Source organism: Sarcophilus harrisii, chromosome 4 (genome assembly GCF_902635505.1).
Source record: "Sarcophilus harrisii chromosome 4, mSarHar1.11, whole genome shotgun sequence".
In the NCBI taxonomy this organism is placed as follows: Eukaryota; Metazoa; Chordata; class Mammalia; order Dasyuromorphia; family Dasyuridae; genus Sarcophilus; species Sarcophilus harrisii.
This window is the reverse complement of record NC_045429.1, coordinates 428,149,986-428,163,606: the sequence shown is the minus strand read 5'-3', so window position 1 is coordinate 428,163,606 and position 13,621 is coordinate 428,149,986. Positions and strand designations below refer to the sequence as shown.

The window sequence follows — 13,621 nt, the reverse complement described above, 5'->3', positions numbered from 1 at the left end:
ATATATGTATGTGTGTATAGATGTATGTGTATCTCTCTTTATATGTATATATATATATATATATACACATATCTATCTATATCTATGTCTGTCTGTCTGTATGTATCTATCTCTTTCTATCTATATCAAAGAGGTCAAAAAGTCTTGTTTAAACAAAATTCCCAAACATCAACTCTATTGACAAAGAAAGGGGGAGAGGAAAGGTAATTTATTTTTTGGTCTTTTAACCATCCATAAAAACCAGTTATTTGTTATACAGCTAAATACACACACACACACACACACACACACACACACACACTCCAAAAAGTTATTGGAAAACTAAGAATAAGATTGTATTTTTTGTTGTCATTTTTTTGCTTTTTTTTTTTTTAAACTACCCCTCCCCTCCTTTAGACAGTGAGGAATACAGCTGTGTCAGAAGCTAGACAGAGGACAAGTCAAAGGCTACAGTTGGTTCTCTCCCTCCCCCTTCCATGCTGAAGTCAGAAAATGAATATGCATCAGTGGCAAATTAGTCCACCTGAGTGCCCTCCTGACTTCTGACCCCTGCTGGGCCACCCCATCCATTAACTTCTCTCCCCACCTCCACTCTCCTTTTTCTCAGTATGAATCGATGTCCTGACTATTCTCTTTCAGCAAAGAAACATGCTTCCTTATTCATTTGGTTGTTTCCACTTTCTGTTCTTTTGTCCCTTCCTTCTGTTTCCCATGTTGCTAACTTGGTCACAACTTCTTGACCCTTTGACTCCTGCCCCTCCTGGTGGGCTTGGGACTGTGGTGAGGGGATGGACAGCATCCCAAAGCAGGCCTTGTGAGAAGGAGCTGGAGGTGGTGGGGGGGATGATTTGGCTTCTCTCTTTCACCTGTATTTTACTTAGTAAAATAGTTTCCAGCTGAGCCAGAGCTTTGATCCCACCCTCGGTCTCCAGAAGTCCCTGTGATGCTCCTTCAGGCCTTCATGCTCTTTCTGAGGCAAATGCCTTAGAAAATGCAAAGGCCAAATGAATGCAAGGGGTGTTCCCTTGTAGCTTCTTAAAGAGGAAAGAGAGACTGACTGATTCTCTGTGAAGCCTAGAGAAACAAGCTGTCCCCTTTGTTGTTTGAATAGGGATAGGATCAGAGGGTTAAGAGTTGGGAGGACCACAGAGACCCCGCAGATCTGGGGTTCTTAACCTTTCTTGTATCACAGGGACCTCTCCAGCATTCTGGTGAATGAAGACTATGGACTCCTCAGAATAATATTTTAAAATGCATCAAGTAAAATATGTAGGATTACAAAGAAACCAATCACATTGAAACAATTATGAAAAAAATTAAGTTGATAGATTTAGACTAACCCTCTTATAGAGACCCTTCTCTGAATCAGATTTTTTTAATGCATGAAATGAAATACATAGGATTACAAAAGGAAATGAATTTTACTGAAATATAATCATAATACTTAAAAATCCAAACAAACAAGTTCACAGACCCCAGGCTAAGAATCCATGTTAGAAAATTTGTCTGACACAGGAATTATATGTAACTTGGGTGAATGATAGGACCTCAGAGTTCTCTGGTAACCAACTCTTCAGAATGACATTTAAGGTTCTCCAGTATCATTATAACTTCCCCTTTCCATTCTCTACAATCCAGTCTGAATGGGGAACTAGCTGTTCCTCAAATCAACATTCAATTTCCTGCTTCTGGGAATTAACATGTCATCCCATGCCTAATATTGCACTCCCTCCCCATGGCTATGGATGTTCTAGTCTCTACTTCAACCTGGAATTCAAATTCTGCCCCCTCCTCCATCCCAGGATCTGGGCTTCTTATAGATGAGCATTCATTCACTTTACCAAGCTCAGACTAAGACTCATCTTATTGCTTCTTGGCCATCTTTCCATGGTCAAAATACTCCAGAGGTGGTCTTCACTCACTTATACGTGTTATTTTCTATTAAAATGTAAGCTCTCTGTGGGTGTGGACTTGCTTGATTACATGTATATGCATCACCATATTATAATGTGATTATTATTATAATATTATATTATTATTATAATATTATATTATTATTATTATTATTATTTTATTATAATAAGGGCTTACTAAATGCTTTTTCATTCTTCATCCATTGAAGACTACTTCCAGGATGAAACCGTTCTGATTTTCTAGGTTATTAACCCCCCACTCCTGCCCTACCTTTTTTTTCCTACTCGAATTTCTAAGTATGTGCATATTTTAAATCCCAGTAGAATGTAAACTAGGGACTAGTTTTTACATCCTCAGCACCTAGTACCTCATACACAAGAATTGTGATTTCATCTATGTGGGGAATTCCTGGTAAGAGAACTCCCTCTACCATTGAGTTTAGAATAACAACTTAGTAGTTAAGTTGCAGGGAGTTGTGGGAGGTACAAAAAAGTTAGCAATTTGGAATTACCCAACTAGTCAAGTGAGAAAGGCAGAAATTGAACCAGAGACTGAGCCCATCTTTTCTTTAGGTTGCTTCTGTCTTTCATACAGTAGGCAATTAATAAATGTTTGTAGAATTCAATTGAGTTGTAAATAAGTGTATTTATAGTCTTGGATTTGGGAAAAGTCATCATGGATTGATCTCAGTAAGTTGATACTACATTAATGCCAACACTCCTGGTAGAAGTGAAGCTGGGTCCTCATTCTGACTTTGCCAAATATAACATGATTTGGTAAGGAAGTGGTGATGTTCCAATGTCACAATGCTTGTTGTGGGTGGGAAAGTGTGATTAACTTTATAGAAATTATCTTTCCACAACAGAGCTGTGTTCTATAAAGAATCCAAATCCATAAAGGCCCATCTACCTACAGTATGTATGAATCAGTATTAATATATTGAAGAAAGGGGCAGAGATAGGAAGATTTTAGGAAGATGTAGATCAACTGGGCAGTCATTTAGACATAACATTGTGGGAAACAGCTTGAATGACTTGGCTACAGGTAGAATGAGGCAAAACCAGACTCTAATAAGCCTCCTGACTCCAGATTCTGCATCTTTAATGACAATTTTAATGAATAACTTATTTGTTTCATAAATTTCTACAAATATTAGTTTGATATTAAGAAAATAAGACTAGATAAGGACTAAGGAAGTCATGGCCCCTAATTTGATAAGTGACTTTAAGAAAATCATTTGGTGTCCCTGGGGTTGTTAATCTGTAAAATGGGTATGTTTGTAGAATGTCCCTTCCATTGTAAAATGTTTCTAATTGATTGTACAGATTTTTTCTTACACTGAGATATACACACAGTAGAAAAGATCAGCATTGTTTTCAAAATATGAATTTGTCCTTTAAGTAAGCAAAACTGAGATTCTAGGCATCTAACTAGAAAGGAAAGCACTACCATGATGATACAAAGAGAAAGATGATTTTCACGAGACAAATAGAGTCATAAATAAATGATTTAATGTTGTAAATAGTCAATGTCTAAAGGAGAAAAGTGGAATTGAAATCAGGTAAATCCAAGGCACAGAGGACTTAAGGGTTTCTGGAGATCAGATTCTACATGGTACATCTTGAGATGAAGAAAAGGGAGGAAGAGGAAGGAAATCAGCCACCGATTCCATTATAAAGTTGCTTCTCTTGGTGAAGAGAATCAGATTATCAGCAGCAGCCTCCAGAGCTGCCACAGCAGCCTCCAGAGCTCCCACAGCAACCTCCAGAGCTTCCAGAGCTCCCACAGCAACCTCCAGAGCTTCCAGAGCTACCACAGCAGCCTCCAGACTGCTGGCTGCGTCCGCTGCCACTGTCACAGCAGTCATTCTTCTGGCGCCTGCTCCTGTGGGATCTCCTGTGATGGGAAAAGAGGGAGCAGCCACCACCTGAGCCACAGCATCCTCCAGAGCTGCAGCACCCCCCAGAGCTGCAGCATCCCCCAGAGCTGGACCCACAGCATCCACCCAAGCTGCAGCATCCTCCAGAGCTAGAACCACAGCAGGAAGAGACTGGAGGAGGGCATGGAGCCTGGGGAGGGCACTTGGGGGGACACTTTGGTGGGCACTTGGGAGGACATTTAGGGGTCTGGCATTTTGGTGGACATTTAGGGGGGCACTTAGGGGCCTGGCATTGCTGCTGGCTTTGCTGGCAGGACATTTCTGCAGAAGTGCAACCTGAAAGACAATGCAGAAGAAACATCAAACCTCAGTTAATAATTTGTTTGTATTTGTGATCAAAGAACATTATGATGGTGACAAGTGACTAGATTCCTCTTGTATCCAAAAAGGAGAGACGTGCAAGCTTTTTATCCAGTCAGTTTTGTTTGGGCTGACTTATGGGGTCATCAACCCAGGCTTCATGGAGGCAGAGAATTCCAAGAAAGCAGAGGCTAATTTGACTCAGAGGACCAGATGCTTCAGATTCCTTCTCTTATAAGGTCTAATCCATAATACTCTTGGAATTCACATCTCTCAGCTTCATGAAAAGTTATGACCATTGGGCCCTTCTCTCTTTCTGGTCTTTGTATCTTATTATCTTTTTCTTAAATTCTAAATCAACATTTTTTTGGCGGGGGTGGCTTTTAGTATTCCTCAGTAGAAGAGCAAATATCTACAGATGCATGCAAAAAGTCACAAAAAATTAGGCAAATCCTACTTTGATCTAAAACACCATAATTTAAGACCGAGGTGGCCCCTGTACCTCCCCTCACATCCAATTGAACTAGCAAATAAAGCTTATATGTACATAAATTCCTGTCTATCCAACAGACTTTTATCTTTTTTGCATGTGTCATAGTGGTTGTTTTATGAAGCTTCTTTTTAAATTATTAAATGCATAAAATAAAATACATAGGAATACAAAGGAAACAAATTATAATCAAGCATAGTCATCTATCTATCTATCTATCTATTTTTTTAAAAGTTCATAGCTCCAGGCTAAGAGTCCCTTGGGGAGCATCATAGTTAATTACCCATTTTAATGGAACACCAATGATCTTGATTTCAGGGATCTGTCATACCCTAGTCAACAATTCCTCAAAATTTCTTTCTCCAAGGACATTCTGGGAAGGCCCTTGGTTCTATTTTAGTTGGTCTCACTTCGCTGTTGTTTGAATTAGAACAGGTGTGCCCCTGGCACTTTAGTGCTTTCTGGAGAGACCTAGATCTGATCTTGTTCAGTCTAGAATAAATACAAAGAATAACAAACTTCTATTCCTCAACAGTCTCCTTCCTCATGCTGCTTGATTTCCCACCATGATTTTGATCCCTCTAGCCAAATTTATTCATCTCCTCAGTTCCAACTTCTCTTTAACTCTCTTACTTTGGGGCTCTCAATTCTTTTCCTGAAAATCCTTGTTCAAAAGTCTTCCTGCAGAGTTTTGAATCACTTACCTTAATCACAGACACTGAAGCGATTGGCCCTGAAGAGGGAGATTGTGTAAGGAGCCAGTGCCAAAGACACCTTTTATAAGGGATGCCCAGATTCCACTGCTGCCATGAGATAGCTTTAGTGGGAGGAGAAGTCTCTTTCACAATCCAAGGAATGTAACAGGAACTGCCCATGTGCTAGGCAATTCTTGACATTCCCTAACCCCATACAATTATGATTCTAAGAAAATATATAGACATTCAACAAGGGGTCTGCCTACATGGTTTATTTTGATGGCCATTTTTTTTTTCAATTAGGGATGTACTTCCCCATTCCCTTCTGTATTAAATCCTAGTGGTTTATCTCTCTCAGAATTTGCTATCTTTTTTCATAAAGCTATGATGCCAAGAAAATCATTCCTTCTTGGACCTCCAAAGGTACTGAGTTGTCCTACCATATTTTTCTAGGGAATGTGTCAATTTCCACCTTTCTCACTTCACCAAATGTCTCCAGACCTGGCTAGTCTTTTTAAATTAATATTTAAATGATGTCTACAAAAGGGGGTCCATCAGGCACTTAGGCAATCTTCCTTTGCTTACACTTTTCAGAAAGTTTTCTAATTCATTTATAAAGTCATAGACTTTCAAATTAGAAAGTACCTTAGTGGCCATCTGGTTCATCACATTCTTGAAAAAAAATTATTTCTCCCATTACAGTGCAAGTCATTGTCTAGTATTTGGTGGAGGATACCCAATGACTTGGAAAACTATTATCCTTCACCCTCCAAGGAAACTCAATTAACTTTTAGATAATTGATTGTCAGTAAGATTTTTTTTAAAAATTCAGATTAACTTGGCCTCTTTGTAATATGCACCCATTATTTTGAGGAAACTCAATTAACTTTTGGATAACTCTATTAGAAAGATCTTTTTTTTTTTTTTAAATCCAGATTAACTTGGCCTCTTTGTAATGTGCACCCATTACTCTGAGGACTTCTCTCTGGGCCAAATTGAGCCCATTGAGCCCCTCTTCAAGGTGACAGCAATTTTATAACTTGACACCTATCTTCTTTTATTTTTTTAAGCTAAACACTTTAAAGTCCTTCTGTTGATTCCTATATGGTATGAATTTAAAGCCCTTCATATCAATATTCTTCCTAAAGTTTTTCATTTAGGACTAAATGTACTTCTTATATCTTCTGATTAGGAAAACTGTAGGATTGTTTTTCATAGTTGTCAGTTTTTTCGATACCCATGATGCAACTCACCTGGGCCAAGTAGCTTGAACTCATAATCATGAGCTGGGTGATGTATCTGACTATTTTCTTTGGGTATCAACTGTCTGCCACATTTGTTCAGGTTTTCCTAACTAAAGCAAAGTCTTGGTAGAAAAAAAATGAAAACAAAACAGTGAACAGATCTGATTTTTCATTGTTTTCAGTTATTCATTAGCATTTTATCCATTTAAGCAATGATGCTGTTCCTGCTTACTTCCTATTCTTTCCCACTATATAGATAAATGAACAAGCAATAACAAATATCTTATTTTTTTATGCCATTCTTTATTCTGTCTTGAGCAGAGAAGTTTTCACACTCAGCAGATGTGACAATTAATAGATATCAATATGGAATATAGAATTGTCCATTTTCTAGTTTCTGGGATTTCCTGAAATCTTACATTTCATTAACACATACAGCCCAGTCAGTACTTAATGGAACATGCTGGAACTGAAAAAGGGAGGAGTTTGTGACCCTAAACCTGTGGTTGTCATTTATTTCTATTATTGCACTTTATTAGGCTTCTCTCTGTTCCTTGTACAGGGAACTCCATCTCCCTGCTCTGTGACATTACACTGACCGTTCTTTGTGTCTAGAATGCAGTTTTTCTTTGCTATTACCTCACAGAATCCCTTTGTTCTTGCAGGATGCCCTTGAGTAGAACATTATACAGGGGTCTTTCCTGTCTTACAACCATTACTATCAAATGTTAATGTCCTTCCCTCCAACTACCTTATATTTATTTTGTATTTGTTTTGTATGTTTTATTCTGAATGCATAAATACATCTATATGTTTGTGTGCAATAAAGTGTAATTTCCTTGAGAGCAGAGATTGTTTTCTTCTTTGCATTTGTATCCTCACCATCTTGCATTGTCCCTGGATCATAGTACTTAATAAGCACTTACTAATTAATTAACTATTATCAACTCAGTCATCTTCCTGTCCAATGTCCTCACTCAAACCTCATCAACCATCTACACATAGACATAGGAGGTATTACTGTAAAGTCCAAAGGTTTATTTTTAACCCACTAATGATCTTTTAAATGCAAAGGAGATTAGTTTCTAAGTGATTAACTTGGGAAATTTCCCATTTATTCAGTCACTGCTCTAAGCATTCCTGGGAATCTTTGTTTGGAACTGCCAAGGTAATGATGATGTTGATGATAGTGGCTGACATAATATTGCAACTGACACTGATACTGATGCAGATTTTGAGGATGCTAAGTAATCAGATGCTGAGAATGGAGATGATGGCAATCAAGCATCCAGGAGAGCTGGGGACCAGCCTCTGTGACCAACACACAGAGTTTACCTGCTTCCTCAGCCACCATCCAAGAAATCATGCAGTCTTTCCTGAGAGACATGGTTCAGGAAAAATAAACTTGACCCTTTATCATTTCCTCAATTATAAAACATGAGTAACACTTTAATTCAATACAGAAACATGCTTGCAATTATGGTTAGAGTGTTATTTTAGAGTTCAATTCTGTTAGTCAATTAAGTAAAATGTATTTACGATGTATCTATTTCTTTCTAACCTCTTTCCTTCTCAAATATTTCATGGTACCTCCTTCCCACTTCCTTTCAGATAAAGACCTCTGCATACTTCATCAAAAAATGGAGGCTACTCAACAAGTGCTCTGTTTTCTCCCCTTCTCTACATCTCACACCTTCCTGACACCAATCTCCACTTGTCCTCACTAGTCTTCATTCTTCACTTATTTAACTGATATCTTGCCTACAAACAAGCCCAAGTGTATCATCTCTAAAAAACAAAAACCCAAAAGCTTTTGTGAAATCATCTTAGATCTTTCTTTCCTTTCTTAGCTACTCACCTTAAAAAACCCATCTACACTTGTCTCAAACTTTTCTTCCTTCATTTTCATCTGAACCTTTTTTTATCTGGTTCCTAATCTCATCATTCAGTTGAAACTTCTCTGTCCAAAGAGGTCTCCCACAAGCTTTTAATTGTCAAATCTAATAATCATTTTAGTCAATCCTTCTTGACCTCCCAATAGTTCCAGATACTGTTGACCCTGTTCTCCACTTGGATTTACCCTCCCTCCTGGATTTTATTGATAGTATTCTCTCTTGGTTCTTCTCCAAGGATCCTTACTGTTCTTTCTCATTTTCCTTTTCTGGATCTCCATCCATGCTCTGCCTACCAGCTGTGGATATCTTCTAAGACTTTGTCCTAGGCCCTTTTCTCTTTTCTATAATCTGTTACTTGGTGATCTCATCAATTCCCATAGATTCATAGATTATTTTATCTATGCAGACAATTTCCAGATCTATTGGCTTAGTCTAAATCAGGTCTCTTTCCCGATCTCCAGACCAACCCCAACAGGATATTTTAAGCCAGATTTTTTCATAGATTTCTATGTCAAATTCAAAGAGTCCAAAACAGAATTCATTATATTTTTTGCCCTCTTATCACCCCCCCCCCCAAATAGCAGCAGCAGCAGTAGTAATTCTCTTCCTCCCTTCTATATTTCTCTATTGCTGTCAAGACCATCACCACCCTTTCAGTCACCTAGGTTTACAATCTCACACTCTATATATCCCAACAGTTAACAAATCTTATCCTTTCTATCTCTACAATATTCCTCATTCTCCTTTTCTCCATGCTCATACTCCCCAACCTAGATTAAGTCCTCATCATCTCTTGCCTGAACTATTGTAGCAACTTTCTGATGGACCTCTTTATCTTGGTCATATCTGTTTTTACTGTAATTTATCCTCTACATATTTTAATAGATCTACTTAAGTTACTCTCCTACTCAACAAATTCTATTTAGATAGCTATAATTATAGATAGCTGTGGAGAACTATACATATAAATAACTATAGATATAATAAACATTTACATAATGCCTTAAGATTTGTAAAAATGACTTAAAATAAAATCTAATTTTATTCTCAAACAAAACCAAACAACATATCAGGCAGTTAGGTGGTGGGTTTGGAGTTAGGAAGGTTCATCTTTATGAATTCAAATCTGGTCTCACACTTATTAGCTGTGTGATTCTGGGCAAGTCATTTAATCCTGTTTGCCTCAGTTTCCTCATCTGTTAAATGAGCTAGAAAAGGAAATGACAAACCTCTCTAGTATCTCTATCAAGAAAATCCCAAATAGGATCACAAATGACTGAACAATAACAACAAAATCAACCTATCAAATTGAATCTCAAAGCATATCAATTTTCCTTCCCCATTGTTTTATACCTCTGCAAATTAGGGGGAAAGAGGCATATTTTTTACTTAATTCTTGATTTGAAAAATCTTGCTTTTTAAAATTCTTTGATAGCACTTTGATCTTTGCTTAACTTTGCCTTCCTAAATCAGAGGAGTCTCTATGTCATTACTTCCTCTCTTCATTCAGACTAATTACTGTATTGCATCTAAAATTCATTTAACCAGAAAGACAGACATGTCATGATCTGTTGATTTTGATAGAAATGGATAAAATTCCACACATTGCTCTTGATTCTAAAACAAAATAATTCTGATTCCTCCTTGACAGGATCATTTGAAGAGAGCTATTATGTCTTTGAATCTTTTCTTCTTTAGGCCAAATATTCCATTTCCTTCAATCCACCTTCATGTGCATGACCCCATTGCTATTCACTGCCCTCACCAATCTAATTGTTCTCTCAGTACTCTCTAGTTTATCAATGTCTTTTCTAAACCATGGCATCTAGTCTTGAAAACTCAGATTTGGGATGGTCTGGTCAGAGTTCAATAAGATTATCATTTCATTCCTGGAAGCTGGCCTCCCAAAGTAATATATGAAATTACCAAGGTGAGATTTTGGCTGTCTTTAAACATTTTTTCCATGCATTTTCATTTTTTTTGACTTACTAGAAGAGTCTTATAACCTCTCTTTCTACAAAAAAATTTGCCTTAAATTCAGAATTCTGGCTGACTATTATAGTAAATGTTACTAAAAAGTAATTTCAGCTAATGTGATTTTTTCTACCCAGAGACACTAACTGGAATTAGAATGACATTTAAGGAGAAAGTCAGTCTTTGTATTTATATTTTTATAACCCTCTCAGCCTTGGGACTCCTCGAATTGGGGGGCAAAGAAGTTCTCCCAAAGCTGGTATTTAAGAAGGATTCCCAGGTCAGTCATCTCTTCATGTCCCATCTAGAGATACTCATTCATATTTTCCATAATTTTCTGCCCTCTACCTCTACAACTTTCAGGGTTTTTTTTTTTTTGTATATTGTTTTCCTCAATGGATTATAAGCTCCTTGAAGATAGGGATTATTTTTATTTTTTGGATTTGTATCCTCAGTGCTTAAGTCAGTGCTTGGCACATAGTAGTCACTTAAAAAATATTTAGACTGATGGATTCAAAATTTTAAAAATGAAGTACAATGGAGGTGTTTGGTTGAATTGTTTTGCATTAAACTTTCATTCTTATTTCCCCAGTCTTCTTATACCTTGAACTACCTCTTTCTCCTCAGCTACCCCACTCTCACCACTACCCATCTGTACAAACTCTTTAGTTCAGTGACAATGGTCATTTTGCTTTTCTTGTAAACAAAACGCAAGTTACTGACTGTCTTGAATGTTTTGGAACTCTTCCTTCTCAATTCTTTCTCCTAGCTTCCCTGTCTTGCTTCAAGTCTCAGCCAAATTTCTACCTTTTCCAAGGTCTTTGCCAATTTTCCTCAATGCTCATACCTTCCCTCTATGATCACCTCCAAATTATCCCATAAATATCTTGTTTGTACATAGTAGTTTGCATGTTTTTGGCTTTCTTTATATAGCCAGCACTTAGCATAGCACCTAGGACATAGTAATATTTATTGACCTAGTTTGTGACAAGATTGGGTATTTTGTGTTTTGTTTTTTTTTACCTTCCTTTTTCTACATTGGGCTAGGGCTCAATTCTTTCTCCCCCTCCCCCACTACATTGGACTAGGGCTCATTTTTTCTTCTCCCCTTCCCCCCCTCCATTGGGCTAGGGCTCAATTTTTTTTTTTTTTTTTAACTTTTTCATGGTCCAGGAGTAGGAATTCTACTGCCATCTGCTGGTAACTACAAAGACTTTCAGGAGGAGACAAGAGATAGTCCATTTAACAGATAAGAGAGGATGTTTGTAGAAATTAATCAAGTTAATGTCACTGCAACCCCTAAAAATGACTGAGTATATGCAGATTTCTGAGAATTTGGAGGGTTTCTTATTTTCATTGATCTCTGTTATGTTTGGCCTATGAATAAAACATCTTTTGTGATCTGTGTCTTTATAGTCTATGAATCAATCAATAAACATTTATTAAGTACCTTACAGGCAATGTCGGTGACAATACACAGATTAATGTCATAGGGTGAGGTTTCAAAATTTTCTGGGTGGAGGCAATAAAACAGTGAACCACAATAAAAAAAAATCCTGTATCTCATGTGGGACCTTGAGTGTTTGTTGTTATTCAGTCATGTCTGACTGAATTCTTCGTGATCCCATTTGGGGTTTTCTTGGCAAAGATACTGAAGAGCTTTTTTCCAGTTCTATCTTCAGCTCAATTTATGAAAGAGTAAATTGAGGCAGACAGGGTTAAGTGACTTGCCCAGGCTCACATAGCTGGTAAGTGTGGAGGCCAGATCTGAACTCAGGAAGATGAGTCTTGTTCTACATTGAGCACTCTATAAATTGCACTCTCTAACTGCCCTAGGGCTTTGAGAGACTGTGCCACAAAGATTTAATATGATTTTTGAGGGGATGGCATTGAAGCATTGACTTTCTATATTGACTCTCTCCTTCCCTTCCTCCCCCCTCCCCTTCTCTCCCTTCCCCCCCTTGGCAATTGTGATTAAGTGACTTGTCCAGAGTCACACAGCTAGGAAATGTTAAGTGGTCTGAGACCAGATTTGAACTTAAGTCCTCCTGACTTCAGAGCTGGGGTTCTATACACTGTGCCACCTAGCTGCTCTGACCACATCTCTTAAAAACACTGAAAGATCAGTGGGTTTAGTTGGTGGTGTGCTATTGTATTTCACTGTGTAGGGGAGTGAGGACTGCAGAAAAGAGAATAGTGAAAATGTTTGCTCTACTATTAGACAAGACTGGGATTAGAAAGAATTCCACAGTATGGCAAGATTTAAATAGAAGAGATTCTATAGATTGCTGTGGATTCTCTTAAATCCAATGGCCAAAATGTATATATCATGTTTACAAAGTATTTTCCATTTATTATTTCATTTTATCCATACCACAACCCTAGCAGGCAGGTGTTCTCATTAACACCATTTTATGGATCTGAAACTGACAGATTGAGATTATAGGACTTCCTCAGAGGCATATAGGCATCAGATATCTGAGACAATTAAAACTCAATCTTTTTTTTTTTGATACCCTGTCTATATTTGATCTATTCTGCCATGCAGCTACCTCTAGATATAGATTATTGGGCAAGGATTCAGAGATATACTGAAGTCATTTTAGTGTTTCTTTGATTTCTATACTTAAGAAAGTGATGGAGAAAATGTTAATGGAGAATAAATTTAGAGTTATGTTGGTTTTCATTCCCACCTTCCACCAGTGAGCCATTTATTAAACATTAGCAGCCATTCCACAGGGAAAGGTACGCCTTAGAAAGTACCTTCAGTTGCTGCTCTGCGTGGACTAGATCAGCTGGGATATCTTCTCAGGTAAAAAGGGAGGTACCTCAGTAGGGCTTGGCACTATATGTCCTACTTCAGACGTGAGATTTCTTGCCAGATAATTTCTTCTTAGGTAAGACAGGTCAGAAGGTATGAAGAAACTACCTGACTTTATAACCTCCTACTCTTCTGTCAGCAACATATCATCAGAAGCATAAACTTAGACAACAGATTAGGGAATTGACATACTACAGAAAACTCAATTTTAGAGGATAGAGTTTAAGTTTACCTAAGGAAGAAGCAATATCCCTAAAATAGACCCATGAAATGATTCAAAAGTTTCAGATAACTCCTGCAGGGCAACATAGATAGAGCCTTTGGAAGAACTCTTTTATGTCCTTTGATG

The 13,621-nt window shown here is 37.6% G+C and overlaps 1 protein-coding gene across 1 annotated transcript; it reads right to left on the bottom strand.

Moving 5' to 3' along the window:
• Positions 1–3,403: 3,403 nt before the first annotated feature.
• Positions 3,404–5,518, bottom strand: LOC116423655. Its single transcript, XM_031968728.1, has 2 exons — positions 5,348–5,518; positions 3,404–4,129 (listed from the first exon to the last, which is right to left on the bottom strand). Exons 1-2 carry the CDS (start codon positions 5,516–5,518, stop codon positions 3,515–3,517), a joined length of 786 nt encoding a protein of 261 aa, XP_031824588.1. The 3' UTR covers positions 3,404–3,514.
• Between the last annotated feature and the right edge of the window lie 8,103 nt (positions 5,519–13,621).